Raw genomic sequence first — 27442 nt, 5'->3', positions numbered from 1 at the left:
TATCAGCGGAGTCTTGTCTAGCAGCGAAACAATTCATTCAGCTTCGTTTACTGCCTTTAAAAAAAACAACATAGCTGATATGGTTGACCATATCTTCCTGGCATATTACATAATTTATGCAGCAGCATTTAAGACATTTTTGGACTGACTTTGTTCTGCGCGGCATTCCTTCGTTAGCAAATTTTGTCATTAAAGAAAAGTTGGATGACCGTTCAAAACATATTTTCCCAGTCTGACTTCCCAGTTGCAATGTTTGCGATTATCCACTGTCACCGATTCCTTCCAAACAACTCATTGTTGAATTTAAGTTTTCCAACTTGTTGTGTAATGTTTCTGTTCAATGGCCGATGAGCACTGATACGTTTCATCTATATTTTCTCTTCATTATTTCTCTTAATTTGACAAGGATTAAGAAGGACTTGCCAGTAGACTTGATCCACGAGGAGAGATTGTGAAAGTAAGATGTTGACATGATCAGTCCAATCAAAGCTACTGTACATATAACGTGACTTGACGTCATTTCTGTGGCCAATGACCTTGAGCCTTCTTGTAAGTGCACTTTTAATATAACTCTATGGTAGGACCCAAAGGCCTGAAAGGCCTGAAATTTTGGATGTCTACCCTTTCTAAAGGACTGAAGCTAGCCTCTGCCCAACCTGCCCGGAATGACGGGTCGCCACTGTATAGGCCTATAAAAAAAATTATATCGTTTGTGTATCTGGAACGCACCCAATCTTTTGGGGGAAGATTCGTGATTTCTCGCGATATTTTTTGTACTGACGTGGTACGCAGCTCAGGGCAAAGAGAAAGCGAGCGCGCAGATCTTTCTGTACATCAGTGGTTTTCCGCTATCTGACTGCTGTCTGGTGTGATAAAGAGATAAAGCGGAAGGAATATGGTTCCATCTCACGTCCCTCCGGCTGCAGCGCTGTCATAACGGAGTTTTCGTGCGGGCGGCTGGGGCTTGTACTCGGTCCACCGAATAACCAGGATTCCTGCCTTTCCCGTTTAACACGGTAGTCAGTCAGCAGTAGCTGAGCGTCACGGGAACAGATGGGTGAGTTGAGACAAGAAGATTTTTTAATATATTTTTTTACCTTTGTGATTCGTCAATTTATAGTTGTAACAGTAGAACACCTAAACACAACTGGACACACCTGGATACTTTACAGTACAGATGCTGAATGTAGTCTAAACTATGTTTTCGTTAGCTGCGTGTCCTGATGACCATAACGCGATGCTTAGGCGGGGAACTTGCGTGTGTGTTGCGAGTACAGCAGACAGTAAGAAGACATTGATGTGCTACAGATGACACGTTTACATTTTCATTCTCCGTCCTCTCTCTTCCTCTATCTCGCTCTTCCTCTCCCCGTTTTTGCTCGAATATAGCCTAAGTGAGTGTAAATGGGTTTAGTTGTAGAGTTACTGATAGGTAGTGAAGCTCCCTCCAGGTAAACCCCAGGGAGAAGTGGGGGGAGAGAGGAGGGGGAGAACCGGAAGAGAAAACAGCTTCATGATCTTCACTGTAATACAGACTGAGATAGGCCAGATGTCCTCTCTTTTCTTCTCCTCTCTTCATTCTATTCCTGTAGTGCCTGTATAAGCCACCCCCCTAGTTGTGACCAATAATATACTCATTCACAGATACCTACAGACACCACCTGGCACCATCAGTTGGAGTCCTGGTCCCCATGGTAACCAGACACCTCAGCAGCACCTCCATGGGGATTGTTATTGGTGGCCAGCTGACATATGAATATTCATGATGCAGCTGCAGTGTGTCATCAGTGTTGTGTGTGTGCTCTACTACTGAGTTGGGAGTGTATTATGTCTACAGGCATAGTTGGTACACACATATGGTTCCTCTGTTCTTTCTCTCAGTACAGAGAGGCACAGGGTAGATGGGGATAGATAGGGAGAGAATGAGAAAGGATGTTTTAGGGGTTGGGAGCTAGGAGGAGGAGGATTGAGTTATAGCAGTCCTCCGTCTCATTCCACCATTCCCGTGGTTACATCCCCTCCACCACCCACACAACTATGACAGCGATCTGTGTATTTGTGTGTCCTTTTACAAACTGAGCTATTCTCTTTGGGCTCATTCCTGACTTGGGATGCAAACACAACTCAACTATTGCGGAAATCAAATAACATTTTATGGGTCACCTGCACAGTTTAGCAGGTGTTATGGCGGGGCAGCGAAATGCTTATGTTCCTAGACCCTATCAGTCAATGCAGTAAATGACTACAATTAAAAATAAATAAAAAACAGGAACTAAATGATGCGTTCATGTCAATGGAAAAGTTGATGACTTCGGCACAGATCTCTCACATTAAGATTCAGGCTTAAGTTTGTTAGCCATTAAGTCTAAATAGTTTGTCTTTTCTCTCTTGTCTCTCTTTTTCTCTCTGTCTCCGTGTGTGTTTCCAGTGGAGGCGGTGGTAGAGTTTGACTATGAGGCTCAACAGGAGGATGAGTTGAGTCTGCGTATCGGTGACATCATCGTCAAGGTAACCAAGGATGACGGAGGGTGGTGGAAAGGAGAGATAGACGGACGGAGGGGGCTGTTCCCAGACAACTTTGTCAGAGTGAGTAACAATGACAACACACACTCAAATCAATGTTGTTGTTCCCATATTGTGATTCAAGAGCATTGTACAACCAAGTGTTTAGGATCTGTAGCACTTTTTAACTGTGTCAATGCATTTAGAATGTCAATGAAAATGCTTCACAGTGTTTAAATTGTAAATACCTCAACATGTTTATTCACCATAACACTTTTTAAACACATTAACATATTTATTTAGCACAATGAGTTTTAGGTTTTAAAAACTAAACACTGGGTGTGAGGTTTTAACAGTGTAGTGTGTAAAGCACGGTTTGCATATTTCCCAGCATGCATTTCAGGTGAATGTGAGAGACCCACCTATCAAATCAAATTTATTTATATAGCCCTTCTTACATCAGCTGATATCTCAAAGTGCTGTACAGAAACACAGCCTAAAACCCCAAACAGCAAGCAATGCAGGTGTAGAAGCACGGTGGCTAGGAAAAACTCCCTAGAAAGGCCAAAACCTAGGAAGAAACCTAGAGAGGAACCAGGCTATGAGGGGTGGTCAGTCCTCTTCTGGCTGTGCCGGGTGGAGATTATAACAGAACATGGCCAAGATGTTCAAATGTTCATAAATGACCAGCATGGTCAAATAATAATAATCACAGTAGTTGTCGAGGGTGCAGCAAGTCAGCACCTCAGGAGTAAATGTCAGTTGGCTTTTCATAGCCGATTATTAAGAGTATCTCTACCGCTCTTGCGGTCTCTAGAGAGTTGAAAACAGCAGGTCTGGGACAGGTAGCACGTCCGGTGAACAGGTCAGGGTTCCATAGCCGCAGGCAGAACAGTTGAAACTGGAGCAGCAGCACGGCCAGGTGGACTGGGGACAGCAAGGAGTCATCATGCCAGGTAGTCCTGAGGCATGGTCCTAGGGCTCAGGTCCTCCGAGAGAAAGAGAGAATTAGAGAGAGCATACTTAAATTCACACAGGACACCGGATAAGACAGGAGAAGTACTCCAGATATAACAAACTGACCCTAGCCCCCCGACACATAAACTAATGCAGCATAAATACTGGAGGCTGAGACAGGAGGGGTCAGGAGACACTGTGGCCCCACCCGATGATACCCCCGGACAGGGCCAAACAGGAAGGATATAACCCCACCCACTTTGCCAAAGCACAGCCCCCACACCACTAGAGGGATATCTTCAACCACCAACTTACCATCCTGAGACAAGGCCGAGTATAGCCCACAAAGATCTCCGCCACGGCACAACCCAAGGGGGGGCGCCAACACAGACAGAAAGATCACGTCAGTGACTCAACCCACTCAAGTGACGCACCCCTCCTAGGGACGGCATGAAAGAGCACCAGTAAGCCAGTGACTCAGCCCCTGTAATAGGGTTAGAGGCAGAGAATCCCAGTGGAGAGAGGGGAACCGGCCAGGCAGAGACAGCAAGGACGGTTCGTTGCTCCAGAGCCTTTCCGTTCACCTTCACACTCCTGGGCCAGACTACACCCAATCATAACGACCCACTGAAGAGATGAGTCTTCAGTAAAGACTTAAAAGTTGAGACCGAGTCTGCGTCTCTCACATGGGTAGGCAAACCATTCCATAAAAATGGAGATCTATAGGAGAAAGCCCTGCATCCAGCTGTTTGCTTAGAAATTCTAGGGACAATTAGGAGGCCTGCGTCTCGTGACCATAGCGTACGTGTAGGTATGTACGGCAGGACCAAATCGGAAAGATAGGTAGGAGCAAGCCCATGTAATGCTTTGTAGGTTAGCAGTAAAACCTTGAAATCAGCCCTTGCCTTAACAGGAAGCCAGTGTAGGGAGGCTAGCACTGGAGTAATATGATCACATTTTTTGGTTCTAGTCAGGATTCTAGCAGCCGTATTTAGCACTAACTGAAGTTTATTTAGTGCTTTATCCGGGTAGCCGGAAAGTAGAGCATTGCAGTAGTCTAACCTAGAACTAACAAAAGCATGGATTAATTCTTCTGCATCATTTTTGGACAGAAAGTTTCTGATTTTTGCAATGTTACGTAGATGAAAAAAAGCTATCCTTGAAACAGTCTTGATATGTTCGTCAAAAGAGAGATCAAATTTTATTTGTCACATACACATGGTTAGCAGATGTTAATGCGAGTGTAGCGAAATGCTTGTGCTTCTAGTTCCGACAATGCAGTAATAACCAACGAGTAATCTAACCTAACAATTCCACAACTACTACCTTATACACACAAGTGTAAAGGGATAAAGAATATGTACATAAAGATATATGAATGAGTGATGGTACAGAACGGCATAGGCAAGATGCAGTAGATGGTATCGAGTACAGTATATACATATGAGATGAGTAATGTAGGGTATATAAACATAAAGTGGCATAGTTTAAAGTGGCTAGTGATACATGTATTACATAAAGATGGCAAGATGCAGTAGATGATATAGAGTACAGTATATACAGTATATCACAAAAGTGAGTACACCCCTCACATTTTTGTAAATATTTGAGTATATCTTTTCATGTGACAACACTGAAGAAATGACACTTTGCTACAATGTAAAGTAGTGAGTGTACAGCTTGTATAACAGTGTAAATTTGCTGTCCCTTCAAAATAACTCAACACACAGCCATTAATGTCCAAACCGCTGGCAACAAAAGTGAGTACACCCCTAAGTGAAAATGTCCAAATTGGGCCCAATTAGCCATTTTCCCTCCTCGGTGTCATGTGACTCGTTAGTGTTACAAGGTCTCAGGTGTGAATGGGGAGCAGGTGTGTTAAATATGGTGTTATCGCTCTCACACTCCCTCATACTGACTAGTCACTGGAAGTTCCAACATGGCACCTCATGGCAAAGAAATCTCTGAGGATCTGAAAAAAATAATTGTTGCTCTACATAAAGATGGCCTGGGCTATAAGAAGATTGCCAAGACCCTGAAACTGAGCTGCAGCACGGTGGCCAAGACCATACAGCGGTTTAACTGGACTGTTTCCACTCAGAACAGGCCTCGCCATGGTCGACCAAAGAAGTTGAGTGCACGTGCTCAGCGTCATATCCAGTGGTTGTCTTTGGGAAATAGACGTATGAGTGCTGCCAGCATTGCTGCAGAGGTTGAAGGGGTGGGGGGTCAGCCTGTCAGTGCTCAGACCATACGCCGTACACTGCATCACATTGGTCTGCATGGCTGTCGTCCCAGAAGGAAGCCTCTTCTAAAGATGATGCACAAGAAAGCCCGCAAACAGTTTGCTGAAGACAAGCAGACTAAGGACATGGATTACTGGAACCATGTCCTGTGGTCTGATGAGACCAAGATAAACTTATTTGGTTCAGATGGTGTCAAGCGTGTGTGGCGGCAACCAGGTGAGGAGTACAAAGACAAGTGTGTCTTGCCTACAGTCAAGCATGGTGGTGGGAGTGTCATGGTCTGGGGCTGCATGAGTGCTGCCGGAACTGGGGAGCTACAGTTCATTGAGGGAACCATGAATGCCAACATGTACTGTGACATACTGAAGAAGAGCATGATCCCCTCCCTTCGGAGACTGGGCCGCAGGGCAGTATTCCAACATGATAACGACCCCAAACACACCTCCAAGACGACCACTACCTTGCTAAAGAAGCTGAGGGTTAAGGTGATGGACTGGCCAAGCATGTCTCCAGACATAAACCCTATTGAGCATCTGTGGGGCATCCTCAAATGGAAGGTGGAGGAGTGCAAGGTCTCTAACATCCACCAGCTCCGTGATGTCGTCATGGAGGAGTGGAAGAGGACTCCAGTGGCAACCTGTGAAGCTCTGGTGAACTCCATGCCCAAGAGGGTTAAGGCAGTGCTGGAAAATGATGGTGGCCACACAATATTGACACTTTGGGCCCAATTTGGACATTTTCACTTAGGGGTGTACTCACTTTTGTTGCCAGCGGTTTAGACATTAATGGCTGTGTGTTGAGTTATTTTGAGGGGACAGCAGATTTACACTGTTATACAAGCTGTACACTCACTACTTTACATTGTAGCAAAGTGTCATTTCTTCAGTGTTGTCACATGAAAAGATATACTCAAATATTTACAAAAATGTGAGGGGTGTACTCACTTTTGTGATATACTGTACATATACATATGAGATAAGTAATGTAGGGTATGTAAACATTATATTAAGTGGCATTGTTTAAAGTGGCTAGTGATACATTTTTACATAAATTTCCATCAATTCCCATTATTAAAGTGGCTGGAGTTGAGTCAGTATGTTGGCAGCGGCCATTAAATGTTAGTGGTGGCTGTTTAACAGTCTGATGGCCTTGAGATAGAAGCTGTTTTTCAGTCTCTCGGTCCCTGCTTTGATGCACCTCGCCTTCTGGATGATAGTGGGGTGAACAGGCAGTGGCTCGGGTGGTTGTTGTCCTTGATGATCTTTATGGCCTTCCTGTGACATCGGGTGGTATAGGTGTCCTGGAGGGTAGGTAGTTTGCCCCCGGTGATGTGTTGTGCAGACCTCACTACCCTCTGGAGAGCCTTACGGTTGTGGGCGGAGCAGTTGCCGTACCAGGCTGTGATACAGCCCGACAGGATGCTCTCGATTGTGCATCTGTAGAAGTTTGTCAGTGCTTTTGGTGACAATCCGAATTTATTCAGCCTCCTGAGGTTGAAGAGGCGCTGCTGCGGCTTCTTCACAACGCTGTCTGTGTGGGTGGACCAATTCACTTTGTCCGTGATGTGTACGCCGAGGAACTTAAAACTTACTACCCTCTCCACTACTGTCCCGTCAATGTGGATAGGGGGGTGCTCCCTCTGCTGTTTCCTGAAATCCACAATCATCTCCTTTGTTTTGTTGACGTTGAGTGTGAGGTTATTTTCCTGACACCACACTCCGAGGGCCCTCACCCCCTCCCTGTAGGCCGTCTCGTCGTCGTTGGTAATCAAGCCTACCACTGTAGTGTCGTCCGCAAACTTGATGATTGAGTTGGTGTGCATGGCCACGCAGTCGTGGGTGAACAGGGAGTACAGGAGAGGGCTCAGAACGCACCCTTGTGGGGCCCCAGTGTTGAGGATCAGCGGGGTGGAGATGTTGTTACCTACCCTCACCACCTGGGGGCGGCCCGTCAGGAAGTCCAGTACCCAGTTGCACGGGGCGGGGTCAAGACCCAGGGTCTCGAGCTTGATGTCGAGTTTGGAGGGTACTATGGTGTTAAATGCTGAGCTGTAGTCGATGAACAGCATTCTCACATAGGTATTCCTCTTGTCCAGATGGGTTAGGGCAGTGTGCAGTGTGGTTGCGATTGCGTCGTCTGTGGACCTATTGGGTCGGTAAGCAAATTGGAGTGGGTCTAGGGTGTCAGGTAGGGTGGAGGTGATATGGTCCTTGACTAGTCTCTCAAAGCACTTCATGATGACGGAAGTGAGTGCTACGGGGCGGTAGTCGTTTAGCTCAGTTACCTTAGCTTTCTTGGGAACAGGAACAATGGTGGCCCTCTTGAAGCATGTGGGAACAGCAGACTGGGATAAGGATTGATTGAATATGTCCGTAAACACACCAGCCAGCTGGTCTGCGCATGCTCTGAGGACGCGGCTGGGAATGCCGTCTGGGCCTGCAGCCTTGCGAGGGTTAACACGTTTAAATGTTTTACTCACCTCGGCTGCAGTGAAGGAGAGCCCGCAGGTTTTGGTAGCGGGCCGTGTCAGTGGCACTGTATTGTCCTCAAAGCGAGCAAAAAAGTTATTTAGTCTGTCTGGGAGCAAGACATCCTGGTCTGCGACGGGGCTGGTTTTCTTTTTGTAATCCATCATCAGATCAGGGTCCAGAGTAATGCCGAGGTCCTTCACAGTTTTATTTGAGACGACTTTACAACCATCAAGATTAATTGTCAGATTCAACAGAAGATCTCTTTGTTTCTTGGGACCTAGAACAAGCATCTCTGTTTTGTCCGAGTTTAAAAGTATAACTGTGTTTGTTGGTGAGAGAGACATGGTTGTTGATTTCAATAACTTGATTGACCATACCTGAACATGTTACTTTTTAAAATATAAAATAAACTCCAACTTGGCAATAACTAAAGGCCATTCACATATTATACATGTCATGAGTTGTTTAGTTATGACCTAGTTATCCTCCATAATGTTTTCTGAAAATCTTGACTCATGGGCCACATCAGACCTGCAAGTCACAATACACTGGTTTGTGAAGTGATTAAATCTTATTGGAATACAGATGGAGGGTGTATATCCAACAATTTAAATATTTTTTCACTCAAGACATGGCATATGGGGGAGCAGTGAGATACCCAATCGGTTAGATGATACTTTTCTCGTCAATCATCTTGAAAAAAAAAATGTATAGTTAAAGATTGTACTAAAAATCGCTCCACCATTTCCTGGTTGCTACAATTCCAAAAGTTCTTCTAATTTCAGTTTATGTGGCAAAACCAACAGGTAGGTGTAGAGAATCATTGTACTGTCTAAACCGCTCTGAAATATATATTTGCATAACCAATACTATTGTATTTTCAGCTGTTTGAAGCTGGTGTATAAAACCGAAAGTGAAATACGCAAAAAACTAAACTTAAGAACAGAAAGTGTAGAAATAGCGCACATAGAACTGATCTACCTCTTCTTAGACTTGCTTTCATTGAGATCTATAACACACATTTCTATGTGAATTTGGTCGGTCCGCCTAAAAAAAAGTTACATATTGCAGCTTTTGAAAACTCGAAATCAACCAAAGGTCAAATGCTTTACTATCTAAAGGTTGCAAGTGCGTGGGCGACGGAGAGAAACAAAATGGTGCAGTTTAAGGCCATGTGGCGGAGAGTGATGCAGGCGCTGGAGATGAGGGGTGTGAGCAGTTGGGTCCTGGCAGGAGTGATGTCGTGGATGTTTGTGTGCATCTGTAATGTTGTCGTTTTGTATGTGGATATTTTGTATTATAAAAATATATATAATAAATAAAATATTAAAGCCAATATTTTTTCACCCAAACCTGCACTCAGAATGACTGCTATGGTGAAGGACTTAACAAACAATACTAGCTTAACCATCTAAACTGGAACCACCATCTCAGCAACTGGTGTAATAAATCCAACCCCTTACAGATTGGATTAGTTTAGAAAAATGCAAGTTATTTATCTTTGTATAGTATACAATCAAGTAATCAATCAATGTGCAGGAGGAAACATAGATATTAAAACGAACTATTCTAAAAATCAACCTGCAACAAAACATGCTGGACAAAACTGATAATGAGGCCCCGCCCATGTCTTTTTCACTCAATAACACCACGGGAATGGAAACATTTCTTGAATCAAATGTCTTGTTCAGTTGTGCTAATAAGGTAGGTTTGATTGATTGATTGAATTTATTTGACAATTTGTAAAATCTAGCTGGTGACGCCTCCACATACAATTGAAGGAAATCATCAAGGATAACACATCTTAACAGCTTATTTCCATTATGGTCCTTTTGAAGAGGGAAAGGTGGCAGACATTCCTAATACTGATCTGAATAGAAGGCATGGAAAGTCACATCCATTTCTATTGACTAAAGCCACTCTTAACAGGACTATGGGAAAGTAAACACTAGTGTTTAAAATGTGAACACTTAGGAGATGAAGGTGCTCTCCTGGTTGGAAAACTAACCGGAAAAAGCTCACTATCATGTTTAATCTTGCATTCTAAATGCTTGTGTTTAGGATGAGAACACTTATTGGCTAATCTAAATGTCTAACGTTACAAGTTTTAAACACGTCACGTTTCATGTTTTTTACAGTGTAGCCTAATGAACCTAATGAATGGTTCTGCGAACCTGTAAAGAACACAAACATGTTCTTTGAATGTCCTGGATGGGAGACCAGATGCTGCAGCAAAAACACTGACACCAGTATCTAACAGTGGTGTGGTTGTGTGGTACGGGGGAAGCATCCACTTCCTTTCACAGTAGAGGAAGTAAAAATGATACAAGCAAACATGAACCCAGTGTTGTGTGTTTCTTTAACCCTGAATGGTCAATGATCAAGTCGATCTAGAATAGAACGGACGAGATATTCATCTGTTATCATTCTCTTGCTGCTCCTAAAAGTCATGATTTAATAACTGTTGTGTTGAATGTCACTGCTCCCACAGATTACACTCACCCTGTGCTCAGTTTGTGTGTGCATGAGTCATGCATGTTATCATTCTCTTGTTCTTCCCAATAAAATGTGCATTTGTTCACTCCCCTCATGGGATGAATATTTTCCAGGGAATCTTTCAGGTTTCAACACCAGGAATAATACATATTATGCAGAGCGTCCCGAGAAATAACTATCTGTGGGGGCCCCCAGTCGAGCAGTGAATTTCAACCACAGGTTCAACCACAAAGACCAGGGAGGTTTTCCAATGACGTGCAAAGAAGGGCACCTATTGGTAGATGGGTGTAAAAGCAGACATTGAATGTCCGTTTGAGCATGGTGAAGTTATTAATTACACTTTGGATGGTGTATCAATACACCCAGTCACTACAAAGATATAGGCGTCCTTCCTAAACTCAGTTTGCAGAGAGGAAGGAAACCACTCAGGGATATGAAGATGAGGCCAATGGTGACTTTAAAACAGTTACAGAGTTGAATGGCTGTGATAAGAGAGAACTGAGGATGGATCAACAACATTGTACTTATTACTCCAGAATACTAACCTAACTGACAGAGTGAAAAGGAAAACCTGGTAGTCTGCTTTCTACCAGACACTGGGAGATGAATTCACCTTTCAGCAGGACAATAACCTGATGAAGGAAAAAGGAAACCGCACACTGCTCTTAATAGTATCACTGATCTTTAATAAGCTTGCGTATCGGCCTCACGGCCTTCGTCAGAGCTTTTGTGATTATCTAAAAATTAGCACCGTTATGTAGACCTGGCCCCACCCACATCCGTTACACGCATCGAAAGGGGTTGGAGGCGAAGGAAAAATAAATAAGTGCTACCAAATATAACAATATGCATTTCATAAATATTCGAATAAAGTGTGTAAATAAGACGTAATAAACACGTCTGTAAAACAACAATGAAGACATAGCACGTTTTCATTAATCATCGTATGAAAAACATCAGAGTAATCTTAAATAGGAACATAACTCATGTTCAAATTCACAACATAACATACATAGGCATTTTATTATTAAGTCATATACTTTTCGCGAGTTCAAAGTATATGTGGTTCTGAATATTACGGAGTGTTCTTTAGCGGGTCTTTTTTGTAGCAGTTCATCTCGTGTTTTTTCCAATGCCAAATTAAGAGCTTCATCCATACATTGTGGCGAATAGCCTCTTAGAAACCTAATGCGCATCTTCGCTGCTTTTTCTAGATAATCCTCTGTGGAGTGGCATATACGGCGCAGTCTAAAAGATTGGCTTCTTGGAAGTCCTCTTTTTAATGGCTCAGGATGGAAGCTGTCCACCTGTAAAGAGCATTTCTGTCTGTTTCTTTTCTGTACAGAGTTGTAAACAGGGTTCCATTTGATTTCTCAGGACAATAACCTAAAACACAAGGCCAAATCTACACTGATGTTGCTTACCAAGAAGACAGTGATGGTTCCTGAGTGGCCGAGTTACAGTTTTGACTTAAATCTACTTGAAAATCTATGGCAAGACCTGACAATGGTTGTCTAGCTATGATCAACAACCAATTTGACAGAGCTTGAAGAATTTTTGAAAATAATAAATGGGCAAATGTTGCACCATCCAGATATGTAAAGCTCTTAGAGACTCACACACTCAACTGTAATCATTGCCAAAGGTGATTCTACAAAGTATTGACTCAGGGTAGGGCCGGCGCCAGAACAATTCAGTTGTACCGGCCATGTGTGCACCCGCATGCACGTTCATAATTAGTTTCAATAGGTGTAATAGTAAAGACCATAGGCAGCTGGTGAATTTCAAGTTTGGAGAAGCTTACAATTTATTCTACCGATCTATCTTTTATATGCACATTTTTGTGGAACAGTTTAATTTCAATAATAACATTTTATTTTCTCAAAATCATTGTCACGTGGTTAATCATAAAAATCTGAAATAAAATGATAAAATGTTCAAATTCAACTGAGGTGAGAGCAGCAGCCTCTGCCATATGAACACATTGATACACTGTGATCCATTGGCGGCTAAAGAAATGAGCTCATAGAACTCCGAGACAGCCTATAGGCCAATGAGACAGCCTATAGGCCAATGTAGCAGTAGGCCTGTAACTTCCATCTCAACTAAGTAAAGCTGACAAATAAAAACAGTAGAAAATAACCTGATGAAAATTCTGGTTCTTTCAATCACAATCATCTCTCTTCGCCACCTGTCTGCCTCCCTTTCTATCTGTCTTGACTTGAGCTATTGCTAGTGAAAAACCAAAACCAAAACTTTTGGACAAAACCAAAACTTGTTTATCACAAGTGTAGAAGGTTGTGAACTCTGCAATGTTTCCACTCCGAGGATGAGAACGGTGAATTACTGTAATTAATACATGCATTGATAGAAGTGTATGTAACCATATGATGAGGGAATAACAGTACATTTACTAGGCCTACTGGAGACATATATAATGGGGAATTGATCAAAAATGTACCATCAAAGGGCAAAGAATTCACACAATGAAAAAATGTATGGGCAAGAATTGGTGGTAGACAGCTGAGCACATTCTGGAGAGCTGCACCATATCTTGGCCAAACACCACCCTCCACACACAGGTCTGCACATTATACCCCTAGAACAGCATTGGTCTTGTACTGGACAGATTTAGGTAAGAGTTAGCCCTCTCACTTCGCCTTTTCCTGTCTGCTAAAACTATATCACCGGAGAAAGCATCTAAGCGAGTGGAACAGCACCCCTCTATATATAGACCATGTATCTGACGCGGTCTGGCCAGAAATAGTATGACATGCTATAATATTTTGGTCCAGACAGCATTAGATATATGGTCAACACATACTGAGATGTAAATGTAAACATTTCTAAAAACATCTTTTCACTTTGTCATTATGGGGTATTGTGTGTAGATGGGTGAGAGAGAAATACAATTAATACTTTTTTAATTCAGGCTGTGACAACAAAGTGTGAAATAAGTCAGTGGGTATATTCTTTCAGAAGGCTCTGTATAGTCACTGCCAGGGTTCTCCCCAAACAAGCGGGCGCTGCACCACCTTGTCAGCTTGGCTGTGCCAAGAATTACAAATTTTATGATTCCCTTCTCCATCTTTCTGATGTAAAAAGGCTTTTATAAATATATTTGATTTAGATTATTATCATTTTTTTTGGTATTCATAAAGCATCTCAGAGCAGATGATAATGAATAACATTACATGGACAGAGGGTACCTGATCCTAGATCAGCACTCCTAGTCTGTAATGCTTTATGGATATGGGCCCTGCTGGTATGTTAGTGCTAGGCTGGAACAAAAACCTGTAAAAACAACTGCTTTCCAGGACCAGGGTTGGAAAATGTTCATCTCAATGGAAAAGAGTTTGACTAGGTGTGTGTGTGTGTGTGTGTGTGTGTGTGTGTGTGTGTGTGTGTGTGTGTGTGTGTGTGTGTGTGTGTGTGTGTGTGTGTGTGTGTGTGTGTGTGTGTGTGTGTGTGTGTGTGTGTGTGTGTGTGTGTGTGTGTGTGTGTGTGTACAGTCGTGGCCAAAAGTTTTGAGAACACAAATATTAATTTTCACAAAGTCTTCTGCCTCAGTGTCTTTAGATATTTTTGTCAGATGTTACTATGGAATACTGAAGTATAATTACAGGCATTTCATGTGTCAAAGGCTTTTATTGACAATTACATGAAGTTGATGCAAAGAGTCAATATTTGCAGTGTTGACCCTTCTTTTTCAAGACCTCTGCAATCCGCCCTGGCATGCTGTCAATTAACTTCTGGGCCACATCCTGACTGATGGCAGCCCATTCTTGCATAATCAATGCTTGGAGTTTGTCAGAATTTGTGGGGTTTTGTTTGTCCACCCGCCTCTTGAGGATTGACCAGAAGTTCTCAATGGGATTAAGGTCTGGGGAGTGTCCTGGCCATGGACCCAAAATATCGATGTTTTGTTCCCTGAGCCACTTAGTTATCACTTTTGCTTTATGGCAAGGTGCTCCATCATGCTTTAAAAGGCATTGTTCGTCACCAAACTGTTCCTGGATGGTTGGGAGAAGTTGCTCTCGGAGGATGTGTTGGTACCATTCTTTATTCATGGCTGTGTTCTTAGGCAAAATTGTGAGTGAGCCCACTCCCTTGGCTGAGAAGCAACCCCACACATGAATGGTCTCAGGATGCTTTACTGTTGGCATGACACAGGACTGATGGTAGCGCTCACCTTGTCTTCTCCGGACAAGCTTTTTTCCGGATGGCCCAAACAATCGGAAAGGGGATTCATCAGAGAAAATGACTTTACCCCAGTCCTCAGCAGTCCAATCCCTGTACCTTTTGCAGAATATCAGTCTGTCCCTGATGTTTTTCCTGGAGAGAAGTGGCTTCTTTGCTGCCCTTCTTGACACCAGGCCATCCTCCACAAGTCTTCGCCTCACTGTGCGTGCAGATGCACTCACACCTGCCTGCTGCCATTCCTGAGCAAGCTCTGTACTGGTGGTGCCCCGATCCCGCAGCTGAATCAACTTTAGGAGACGGTCCTGGCAATTGCTGGACTTTCTTGGGCGCCCTGAAGCCTTCTTCACAACAATTTAACCACTCTCTTTGAAGTTCTCGATGATCCGATAAGTGGTTGATTTAGGTGCAATCTTACTGGCAGCAATATCCTTGCCTGTGAAGCCCTTTTTGTGCAAAGCAATGATGACGGCACGTGTTTCCTTGCATGTAACCATGGTTGACAGAGGAAGAACAATTATTCCAAGCACCACCCTCCTTTTGAAGCTTCCAGTCTGTTATTCGAACTCAATCAGCATAACGGAGTGATCTCCAGCCTTGTCCTCGTCAACACTCACACCTGTGTTAACGAGAGAATCACTGACATGATGTCAGCTGGTCCTTTTGTGGCAGGGCTGAAATGCATTGGAAGTGTTTTTTTTGGGATTCAGTTCATTTGGATGGCAAAGAGGGACTTTGCAATTAATCTGATCACTCTTCATAACATTCTGCAATATATGCAAATTGCCATCATACATACTGAGGTAGCAGACTTTGAAAATTAATATTTGTGTCATTCTCAAAACTTTTGGCCACGACTGTACAGTAAGCAGGTGTTTCCTGTTCTGACATTGCAAATCTGTTCCCCTTCCTTTTGTTATATCAGTTTGGTTTCCTTCTATAGAGAAACACACTCACTTATACTCTGACACACTGAGGTGTGTGTGTGTGTTATTGCGTTAGTCTGTTAGCTGCAGAGCAGGGATTATGAAACTGCATCCTGACGAATGCATTAAAGAACTGTGAAATACACAGCCGTGTGTGTGAATAAAAAGGCTGTGTATGTTGCAGCTGTAGGGATTTGCTGACGTACACACAGTAACTCGGGTAGGGCAATGCTGACGTACACACAGTAACTCGGGTAGGGGAATGCTGACGTACACACAGTAACTCGGGTAGGGGAATGCTGGCGTACACACAGTAACTCGGGTAGGGCAAAGCTGACGTACACACAGTAACTCGGGTAGGGCAATGCTGACGTACACACAGTAACTCGGGTAGGGCAATGCTGACGTACACACAGTAACTCGGGTAGGGCAATGCTGACGTACACACAGTAACTCGGGTAGGGATTTGCTGGCATACACACAGTAACTCGGGTAGGGAAACGCCGACGTACACACAGTAACTCGGTTAGGGCAACGCTGACGTACACACAGTAACTCGGGTAGGGCAATGCTGACGTACACACAGTAACTCGGGTAGGGCAACGCTGACGTACACACAGTAACTCGGGTAGGGCAATGCTGACGTACACACAGTAACTCGGGTAGGGCAACGCTGACGTACACACAGTAACTCGGGTAGGGCAACACTGACGTACACACAGTAACTCGGGTAGGGCAACGCTGACGTACACACAGTAACTCGGGTAGGGATTTGCTGGTGTACACAGTAACTCGGGTAGGGCAATGCTGACGTACACACAGTAACTCGGGTAGGGATTTGCTGGCGTACACACAGTAACTCGGGTAGGGCAACGCTGATGTACACACAGTAACTCGGGTAGGGATTTGCTGGCGTACACACAGTAACTCGGGTAGGGATTTGCTGGCGTACACACAGTAACTCGGGTAGGGCAAAGCTGATGTACACACAGTAACTCGGGTAGGGATTTGCTGGCGTACACACAGTAACTCGGGTAGGGCAATGCTGACGTACACACAGTAACTCGGGTAGGGATTTGCTGGCGTACACACAGTAACTCGGGTAGGGCAACGCTGGCGTACACACAGTAACTCGGGTAGGGAAATGCTGGCGTACACACAGTAACTCGGGTAGAGATTTGCTGGCGTACACACAGTAACTCGGGTAGGGCAATGCTGACGTACACACAGTAACTCGGGTAGGGCAATGCTGACGTACACACAGTAACTCGGGTAGGGCAATGCTGACGTACACACAGTAACTCGGGTAGGGCAATGCTGATGTACACACAGTAACTCGGGTAGGGCAATGCTGGCGTACACACAGTAACTCGGGTAGGGCAACGCTGACGTACACACAGTAACTTGGGTCGTGTGTGTCCTGTGATAGTTTACATAAGAAAAAAAGTGCAAGACACAATAACTGCGTTAGCGTTTATGGGTGGACATGAAGTGTGTGTGTGTGTGTTCCTCTTCCTGCTCATAAAGGGTTAGGTGACTCAAGTTACAGACCTTTTAACCATTACCATGACTTCAGCACCTGATAGATAGATGGGACATAAGATACACAGAGATACAAAACAAACATTCAAACTCTCTCTCTCTCTGTGTTTTTGTCTCTCTCCCTCTCTGTGTTTCTATCTCTCTCTCTCTCTGTCTCTGTGTCTCTGTCTCTCTCTCTCTCTCTCTCTCTCTCTCTCTCTCTCTCTCTCTCTGTCTCTCTCTCTCTGTGTTTCTATCTCTCTCTCTCTCTCTCTCTCTCTCTCTCTCTCTCTCTCTCTCTCTCTCTCTCTCTGTGTCTCTCCCTCTGTGGTTCTATCTCTCTCTCTCTGTGTCTCTGTGTCTCTGTGTCTCTGTGTCTCTGTGTCTCTGTCTCTCTCTCTGTCTCTGTCTCTGTCTCTGTCTCTGTCTCTGTCTCTGTCTCTGTCTCTGTCTCTGTCTCTGTCTCTCTCTCTCTCTCTCTGTCTCTGTCTCTGTCTCTGTCTCTGTCCAGGAGATGAAGAAGGAGGTGAAGAGAGTGGCGGGTCCTAAATCTGATTTGTCCAATGGCAGTACAAGCCTTGTACCTGAGCCTGACCTACGACCAGCCAGGAAAGGTACCCCCCCCCCCCTTCACACACACACACACATCCTTAGGTAGGTTAATGTCCCCCTGCTCATACACAGATCCTATTAGAGTGATAGGGATTAGCGTCAGGTTATCCTTTGTCCTTCACACACACGTGCACACATTCCTGGTACTACCGTTCACTAAAGGAATTATTCACAATATTAACAGTACTATATACAGTGGGGAGAACAAGTATTTGATACACTGCCGATTTTGCAGGTTTTCCTACTTACAAAGCACGTAGAGGTCTGTCATTTTTATCATAGGTACACTTCTACTGTGAGAGTCGGAATCTAAAACAAAAATCCAGAAAATCACATTGTATGATTTTTAAGTAATTAATTTGCATTTTATTGCATGACATAAGTATTTGATACATCAGAAAAGCAGAACTTAATATTTGGTACAGAAACCTTTGTTTGCAATTACAGAGATCATACGTTTCCTGTAGTTCTTGACCAGGTTTGCACACACTGCAGCAGGGATTTTGGCCCACTCCTCCATACAGACCTTCTCCAGAGCTTTCAGGTTTCGGGGCTGTCGCTGGGCAATACGGACTTTCAGCTCCCTCCAAAGATTTTCTATTGGGTTCAGGTCTGGAGACTGGCTAGGCCACTCCAGGACCTTGAGATGCTTCTTACGGAGCCACCCCTTAGTTGCCCTGGCTGTCTGTTTCGAGTCGTTGTCATGCTGGAAGACCCAGCCACGACCCATCTTCAATGCTCTTACTGAGGGAAGGAGGTTGTTGGCCAAGATCTCGCGATACATGGCCCCATCCATCCTCCCCTCAATACGGTAGAGTCGTCCTGTCCCCTTTGCAGAAAAGCATCCCCAAAGAATGATGTTTCCACCTCCATGCTTCACGGTTGGGATGGTGTTCTTGGGGTTGTACTCATCCTTCTTCTTCCTCCAAACACGGCGAGTGGAGTTTATACCAAAAAGCTCTATTTTTGTCTCATCAGACCACATGACCTTCTCCCATTCCTCCTCTGGATCATCCAGATGGTCATTGGCAAACTTCAGACGGGCCTGGACATGCGTTGGCTTGAGCAGGGGGACCTTGCGTGCGCTGCAGGATTTTAATCCATGACGGCGTAGTGTGTTACTAATGGTTTTCTTTGAGACTGTGGTCCCAGCTCTCTTCCGGTCATTGACCAGGTCCTGCCGTGTAGTTCTGGGCTGATCCCTCACCTTCCTCATGATCATTGATGCCCCACGAGGTGAGATCTTGCATGGAGCCCCAGACCGAGGGTGATTGACCGTCATCTTGAACTTCTTCCATTTTCTAATAATTGCACCAACAGTTGCTGCCTTCTCACCAAGCTGCTTGCCTATTGTCCTGTAGCCCATCCCAGCCTTGTGTAGGTCTACAATTTTATCCCTGATGTCCTTACACAGCTCTCTGGTCTTGGCCATTGTGGAGAGGTTGGAGTCTGTTTGATTGAGTGTGTGGACAGGTGTCTTTTATACAGGTAACGAGTTCAAACAGTTGCAGTTAATACAGGTAATGAGTGGAGAACAGGAGGGCTTCTTAAAGAAAAACTAACAGGTCTGTGAGAGCCGGAATTCTTACTGGTTGGTAGGTGATCAAATACTTATGTCATGCAATAAAATGCAAATTAATTACTTAAAAATCATACAATGTGATTTTCTGGATTTTTGTTTTAGATTCCGTCTCTCACAGTTAAAGTGTACCTATGATAAAAATTACAGACCTCTACATGCTTTGTAAGTAGGAAAACCTGCAAAATCGGCAGTGTATCAAATACTTGTTCTCCCCACTGTATATACATGCTGTTGAAGTCGGAAGTTTACATACACTTAGGTTGGAGTCATTAAAACTTGTTTTTCAACCACTCCACAAATTTCTTGTTAACAAACTATAGTTTTGGCAAGTTGGTTAGGACATCTACTTTGTGCATGACACAAGTAATATTTCCAACAATTGTTTACAGACAGATTATTTCACTTATAATTCACTGTATCACTGTATCACAGAAGTTTACATACACTATGTTGACTGTGCCTTTTAAACAGCTTGGGAAATTCCAGAAAATTATGTCATGGCTTTAGAAGCTTCTGATAGACTAATTTACATAATTTTAGTCAATTGGAGGTGTACCTGTGGATGTATTTTAAGGCCTACCTTCAAACTCAGTGCCTCTTTGCTTGACATCATGGGAAAATCAAAAGAAATCAGCCAAGACCTCAGGAAGAAAAAGCGTAGGGTCTTCCATTCCTGTGGCGGTCCTCATGAGAGCCAGTTTCATCATAGCGCTTAATGGTTTCTGCGACTGCACTTGAAGAAACTTTCAAAGTTCTTGAAATTTTCCGTATTGACTGACCTTCATGTCTTAAAGTAATGGACTGTAATTTCTCTTTGCTTTTCTGAGCTGTTCTTGCCGTAATATGGACTTGGTCTTTTACCAAATAGGACTATCTTCTGTATACCAACCCTACCTTGTTACAACACAACTGATTGGCTCAAATGCATTAAGAAGGAAAGAAATTCTACAAATTAACTTTTAAGAAAGCACACCTGTTAATTGAAATGCATTCCAGGTTGCTACATTGTTAAGCTGGTTGAGAGAATGCCAAGAGTGTGCAAAGCTGTCATCAAGGCAAAAGGTGGCTGTTTGAAGAATCTCAAATAAAAAATATATTGTTTAACACTTTTTTGGTTACTACATGATTCCATATGTGTTATTTCATAGTTTTGATGTCTTCACTATTATTCTACAATGTAGAAATTAGTAAAAATAAAGAAAAACCCTTGAATGAGTGTTCTAAAACTTTTGACCGGTAGTGTGTGTGTGTATATGTATATATAATGTTAGTATGTGTGCAGTGGGCTACAAATAATATTTGTGAACATAATAAATAGTTAAATAATATTCTAGGGTGTGTGTTCCAGGAGATCAGATCAGCCAGAGGAGGTGTAAGGCTTCCTTCAGCTATGTTCCCCAGAACGAGGATGAGCTGGAGCTGAAGATAGGAGATGTCATCCACATACTGGGGGAGGTGAGAGGGGAGGCTGACATACTGGGGGAGGTGAGAGGGGAGGCTGACATACTGGGGGAGGTGAGGGGGGAGGTGAGAGGGGAGGCTGACATACTGGAGGAGGTGAGAGGGGAGGCTGACATACTGGGGGAGGTGAGAGGGGAGGCTGACATACTGGGGGAGGTGAGAGGGGAGGCTGACATACTGGGGGAGGTGAGAGGGGAGGCTGACATACTGGGGGAGGTGAGGGGGGAGGTGAGAGGGGAGGCTGACATACTGGAGGAGGTGAGAGGGGAGGCTGACATACTGGGGGAGGTGAGAGGGGAGGCTGACATACTGGGGGAGGTGAGAGGGGAGGCTGACATACTGGGGGAGGTGAGAGGGGAGGCTGACATACTGGGGGAGGTGAGAGGGGAGGCTGACATACTGGGGGAGGTGAGAGGGGAGGCTGACATACTGGGGGAGGTGAGAGGGGAGGCTGACATACTGGAGGAGGTGAGAGGGGAGGCTGACATACTGGGGGAGGTGAGAGGGGAGGCTGACATACTGGGGGAGGTGAGAGGGGAGGCTGACATACTGGGGGAGGTGAGAGGGGAGGCTGACATACTGGGGGAGGTGAGAGGGGAGGCTGACATACTGGGGGAGGTGAGAGGGGAGGCTGACATACTGGAGGAGGTGAGAGGGGAGGCTGACATACTGGGGGAGGTGAGATGGGAGGCTGACATACTGGAGGAGGTGAGAGGGGAGGCTGACATACTGGGGGAGGTGAGAGGGGAGGCTGACATACTGGGGGAGGTGAGAGGGGAGGCTGACATACTGGGGGAGGTGAGAGGGGAGGCTGACATACTGGGGGAGGGGAGGCTGACATACTGGGGGAGGGGAGGCTGACATACTGGGGGAGGGGAGGCTGACATACTGGGGGAGGTGGGAGGGGAGGCTGACATACTGGGGGAGGTGGGAGGGGAGGCTGACATACTGGGGGAGGTGGGAGGGGAGGCTGACATACTGGGGGAGGTGGGAGGGGAGGCTGACATACTGGGGGAGGTGGGAGGGGAGGCTGACATACTGGGGGAGGTGAGAGGGGAGGCTGACATACTGGGGGAGGTGAGAGGGGAGGCTGACATACTGGGGGAGGTGAGAGGGGAGGCTGACATACTGGGGGAGGTGAGAGGGGAGGGTGACTGTGTGTTTGGGTGTGTGTCGTTTTCAACTTTTTCTTTACTGTAGTAACTTCCTCCTCTGATGGCCACATGACAGATCTGTTAAACCACATTATAATACTGTAGTGACCCTGTGTTCACAGTCATGTATATTAGCTCCTCCACGGGAGCTAGCTGTCTTACACCATGGAGAGCATGCAGGTCTCCCAACCAGAACCTTGTGCTTTCAATTTTAATCTTCAGACAACTTCACTCTCCCTGTTTCATTACAATATTGACTTGTGTGTTCAGGTGGAGGAGGGCTGGTGGGAGCACAGTCTGAAGGGTAAGACAGGGATGTTTCATGTGTTCAGGTGGAGGAGGGCTGGTGGGAGGGCAGTCTGAACAGTAAGACAGGGATGTTTCATGTGTTCAGGTGGAGGAGGGCTGGTGGGAGGGCAGTCTGAAGGGTAAGACAGGGATGTTTCATGTGTTCAGGTGGAGGAGGGCTGGTGGGAGGGCAGTCTGAACGGTAAGACAGGGATGTTTCCCTCCAACTTCACCAGAGAGCTGGAGGACACGCCCCCTTCACGAGACACATCCACTAGGTCATCACAGGAGGAGCTACGCAGCAACAAGACCAGTGAGTCACACACTCATCACAGCCATGCACATGCACAAACCATCACAAGCTAGGTTTTCATCCAATTGGTGACAGATTTTCATGCGAATATTCTAAAATCTGCATAAAGTAAATATGCGCATTTTCCCACCAGTGGTGTGTTTCCACTAAACAGACTTGTTATGGTTAAAAATCAGTGCGTGATGACGTAGTGCGCACACAAAGTAACTTTTGGCTTATATTTTCACATACCAAATAAAAATTCTTAAATTCTATGTGTTTCTATCGCATTTTCAACTCTACTCTAGCCAACAGCTACAGATACAGTGCAGGTAGGCTGTGAGGGTTGTCTAGTCTACATGATGAGATTATTATGGATTTCTATTTGTCAAACGGCAGTCAAGCATAGATCATCATGTCACCAGAATAAGACCCTCGATATTCATTGGAAAGCAGCATCAAGCTCATTACCGTGCACTTTCACCACCCTGTGAAATGAATCATAATTTATTTAATCTGTAGTCTGTGGTGGCATATTTCTGCTTAACCAAATGAGGAGAGTTACAGACTACACACCAGTCAGAGTTATACTTAAACTACATCTTTAATAATAATAATAAGCTTTGCAATAGCATTTGACTTTCAACAATTCCCTATTTCTAATGAACCGTTGAGAAGTACCAACAGAAAAATACAAATATCTTTTATAGCCAAGATACACTCCTCTCAATTTACATGACGAACCACAGATCTTAGGAACTGTTCACAAAGAAATACTTTTTCTTGAGAAAGGAGTATCCCTTAGCCAGATAACATTCGCTATTAATTATCGTTGAGTTTGGTCCCTCAGACGAGGTTCTAATCTCGTTCCTGGTACTTCATAGTACAAAAACACCAACTCATCCAATGGCATATATCAATTATCAACTCTAGATACGCCCATCTCAAGTAAACCCCCTCTTGACCCCACTCCTGGACAAGCTCACTGAGGGGAGTGAGCCTCTAGGTCATACACTATCCCAGGATAAGTGTAAGATCAGAGAGGACATACAATGTTTCCAGACACTGCCAGACACCTCCCCCCAATGGGAAAAGGAGGGAGTGACTGGCGCACAGACATTGTGGAGACAAGTAATTGGTTCCCCATTAATCACGCCATCCCTTCACATGGTTTAAGAATAGGTAAAGACACATTCACATATGAAGACATTGTTCCATTCTGTTCTCGTCCCTTTCTGATATTCTCCAACACTATAGTCCAGAAGGATACATTCTTATGACAAGTATCTCACATAAGCATATTATGCAAATAAAACATCTTAATTATCTATGTTACCCAACTAATTCTGATTCATCCGCCACAAGTCTAATAAACTGCATGGTTTCCCGACGAGTCGTGGTGGGAGGACCACACAACATGTCATCCATCGCATGACTCCAAGCTGACTTCGATAGGATGGTTGTCATATCAATATTTCCGTATAAAAACGTTTCCACCGTAATTTCTTGTAAAATTCATTTTACCACCTTGTCTAGTGGATTTAGTTTTGTTGACATTTGGAAAGTTTTCCGTCAGGCCTGTCGTGACATATTTTTATCCAACGTGTACTTTACACACACAAAAAGGTTGGATGGAAACCTGCTTACTGATGAAATGTTCTTTATATGCATGAAATGGCAGATCAATATTCATATGATGTAACACAATTAAAGAACATTGTTACATGATTCTGCTGAACTCAACATGGTTTCTAATAAATTGTTAGCATAAATAGTCTGTGTGTCTGTGTGTGTGTGTGTGTGTGTGTGTGTGTGTGTGTGTGTGTGTGTGTGTGTGTGTGTGTGTGTGTGTGTGTGTGTGTGTGTGTGTGTGTGTGTGTGTGTGTGTGTGTGTGTGTGTGTGTGTGTGTGTGTAGGTAAAGACAGTCCAGGCAGCGAGAGTGACGGAGGAGAGAGTCGCTCTGACAGTGGAGAGATTCAACCCAAGAAGGTCTGTCTGTGTAGTTTAATAACAGTTTCATGATACGTGTAATGTGTTAGAACAGTATTGTCGTGGTAACTATAGTCATGGTAACGTGTGTCTCCAGGTTCGAGGGTTTGGGTTCGGTGACATCTTTAAAGACCAGCCCATCAGACTGGGACCTGCATCTGGAGACATGGAGGGAGGGAAGGTGATACACGCACGCACACAAACTTAAAGGGATAGTTCAGGCAGAATCTATATTTGGGTGGAATTACCCTTATCTTGAGTTGTCTGAAGGCCCATAGTGACAGAATCCACAATAGTCCAGCTGTTTAAATTCATGAATTTAGATTATCCTAATTATGGAAGCTGGCTATGGCAGAAGGAAACAATGGACTATTGTGGATTCTGTAACTATGGGCCTTCAGACAGAACTCAATGTAAGGGAAATTCCACCCAAGTATAGATTCTGCCTGAACTATCCCTTTAATGGTGCATACAGATGTAGGATTTTAATTTGAGCCAGTTTGCTAAAGCAGGAAAATAATTATTCAGCAGCAAGAAATGTGAATTATTATATGGATTATAATTAATGGACATTTGTCTTTAGGGTAAATCATGTCTGACATTTTTAAAGTGAAAATCACAAACGTTTGGAAGCCTTTTTAAACCTGAAATACACTACAAAAGAATTTCCCAAACTCGGTCCTTGGGACCACAAGGGTGTACATTTAGTTTTTCCCCTACCACTACACAGCTGATTCAAATAATCAACTCATCTAGCTTTGATCATTTGAATCAGCTGTGTAGTGTTAGGGCAAAAACCAAAACATACACCTCTTGGGGTCCCGAGGACCGAGTTTGGGAAACGCTGCACGACAAGTTAAGATCCTACATCTGTATACGATGTCAGTGTTTACGTGTAAATGGGAGGAAGGAAGTCCATTCCAGGCTCCTCCTTTTCCTCTTTTTCAGTTTCAGGAAGTACCTCATTATATCACACACACACCGTTCAGTGATGAAGGCGTGTGAGAGCGCTCTACAGGGAGGGAGGGAGTAACGGAGGGAGGGAGGGCAGTAGAGGTTTTCACCTACATGTACACACAGACACAGACACACACACTGAGTCACTGCGGCTGGCAGGGCTGAAATAGCATGGCTGATGTAGCAGGTCTGTGTCTAGAACCACAGGACTATAGTAAGACAAGCCTACATCTAATTTTCTCTCTCTCTTAACTTTGCTCTCTCGCTCTCTCTCTCCTCTCTCTCTTCACTTTGTTCTCTCTCTCTCTTCACTTTGTTCTCTCTCTCTCTTCACTTTGCTCTCTCTCCTTTTCTCTCTCTCTCTTCACTTTGCTCTCTCTTTCTTTCTTTCTCTCTCTCTCTCTCTCTCTTCACTTTGCTCTCTCTTTCTCGCTCTCTCTCCACTTTGCTCCCTCCTCTCTCTCTTCACTTTGTTCTCTCTCTCCTCTCTTCACTTTGTTCTCTCTCTCCTCTCTTCACTTTGCTCTCTCTCTCTTTCTCACTTTGTTCTCTCTCTCTCCTCTCTCTTCACTTTGCTCTCTTTCTCTCTCTTCACTTTGCTCTCTCTCTCTCTCTCTCTCTTCACTTTGCTCTCTCTCTCCCTCTCTTCACTTTGCTCTCTCTTTCTCGCTCTCTCTCTCTTCACTTTGCTCTCTCTCTCTCTCTCTCTCTCTCTTCACTTTGCTCTCTCTCTCTCTCTCTCTTCACTTTGCTCTCTCTTTCTCGCTCTCTCTCTCTTCACTTTGCTCTCTCTCTCTCTCTTCACTTTGCTCTCTCTCTTCACTTTGCTCTCTCTCTCTCTCTTCACTTTGCTCTCTCTCTCTCTTCACTTTGCTCTTTCTTTCTTTCTCTCTCTCTCTCTCTCTCTCTCTCTCTCTTCACTTTGCTCTCTCTCTCTCTTCACTTTGTTATCTCTCTCTCTTCACTTTGTTATCTCTCTCTCTTCACTTTGCTCTCTCTCTCTCTCTTCACTTTGCTCTCTCTCTCTCTCTTCACTTTGCTCTCTCTCTCTCTCTTCACTTTGCTCTCTCTTTCTCGCTCTCTCTCTTTCTCCACTTTGCTCTCTCTTTCTCGCTCTCTCTCTCTCCCTTTCTCTCTCTTTTCAATTTGCTCTCTCTCTTCACTTTGTTCTCTCTATCTGTCTCTCGCTCACTTCACTCTCTCTCTCTTCACTTTGCTCTCTCTCTCTTCACTTTGCTCTCTCTCTCTCTCTTCACTTTGCTCTCTCTCTCTCCACTTTGTTCTCTCTCTCTCTCTTCACTTTGCTCTCTATCTCTCTCTTCACTTTGATCTCTCTCTCTCTTCACTTTGTTCTCTCTCCTTTTCTCTCTCTTCACTTTGCTCTCTCTCTCTCTCTTCACTTTGCTCTCTCTCCTTTTCTCTCTCTCTTCACTTTGCTCTCTCTTTCTTTCTCTCTCTCGCTCTCTTCACTTTGCTCTCTTTCTCGCTCTCTCACTCTTCCTCCCTTTCTCTCTCTTTTCAATTTGCTCTCTCTCTTCACTTTGTTTTCTCTCTATCTCTCTCTCTCTCGCTCACTTCACTCTCTCTCTCTTCACTTTGCTCTCTCTCTCTCTCTTCACTTTGCTCTCTCTCTCTCTTCACTTTGCTCTCTCTCTTCACTTTGCTCTCTCTTTCTCGCTCTCTCTCTCTCTCTTCACTTTGCTCTCTCTCTTCACTTTGCTCTCTCTTTCTCGCTCTCTTCACTTTGCTCTTTCTCTCTCTCTTCACTTTGCTCTCTCTCCCTCTCT

The 27442-nt window shown here is 44.4% G+C and overlaps 1 protein-coding gene across 4 annotated transcripts in view; it reads left to right on the top strand.

The window, feature by feature from the left end:
• The first annotated feature begins 770 nt into the window (after positions 1-770).
• Positions 771-27442, top strand: part of LOC139531628 (SH3 domain-containing kinase-binding protein 1-like) — a 42995-nt gene continuing 16323 nt past the window's right edge. For 2 of the 4 annotated variants that reach the window (XM_071328254.1, XM_071328250.1), the window contains exons 1-7: positions 771-1057; positions 2429-2586; positions 17831-17933; positions 20862-20968; positions 22585-22729; positions 24625-24698; positions 24796-24879. In XM_071328254.1, coding sequence (XP_071184355.1) covers positions 1054-1057; positions 2429-2586; positions 17831-17933; positions 20862-20968; positions 22585-22729; positions 24625-24698; positions 24796-24879 — 675 coding nt within the window. In that variant the 5' untranslated portion in view covers positions 771-1053. The remainder of the gene's footprint in view (positions 1058-2428; positions 2587-17830; positions 17934-20861; positions 20969-22584; positions 22730-24624; positions 24699-24795; positions 24880-27442) is intronic. The other 2 variants (XM_071328252.1, XM_071328253.1) reach the window with 2 other exon arrangements.

This window comes from Salvelinus alpinus, chromosome 10 (assembly GCF_045679555.1).
Source record: "Salvelinus alpinus chromosome 10, SLU_Salpinus.1, whole genome shotgun sequence".
Classification (NCBI taxonomy): domain Eukaryota; kingdom Metazoa; phylum Chordata; class Actinopteri; order Salmoniformes; family Salmonidae; genus Salvelinus; species Salvelinus alpinus.
This window is presented reverse-complemented; position numbering and strand designations above follow the sequence as displayed.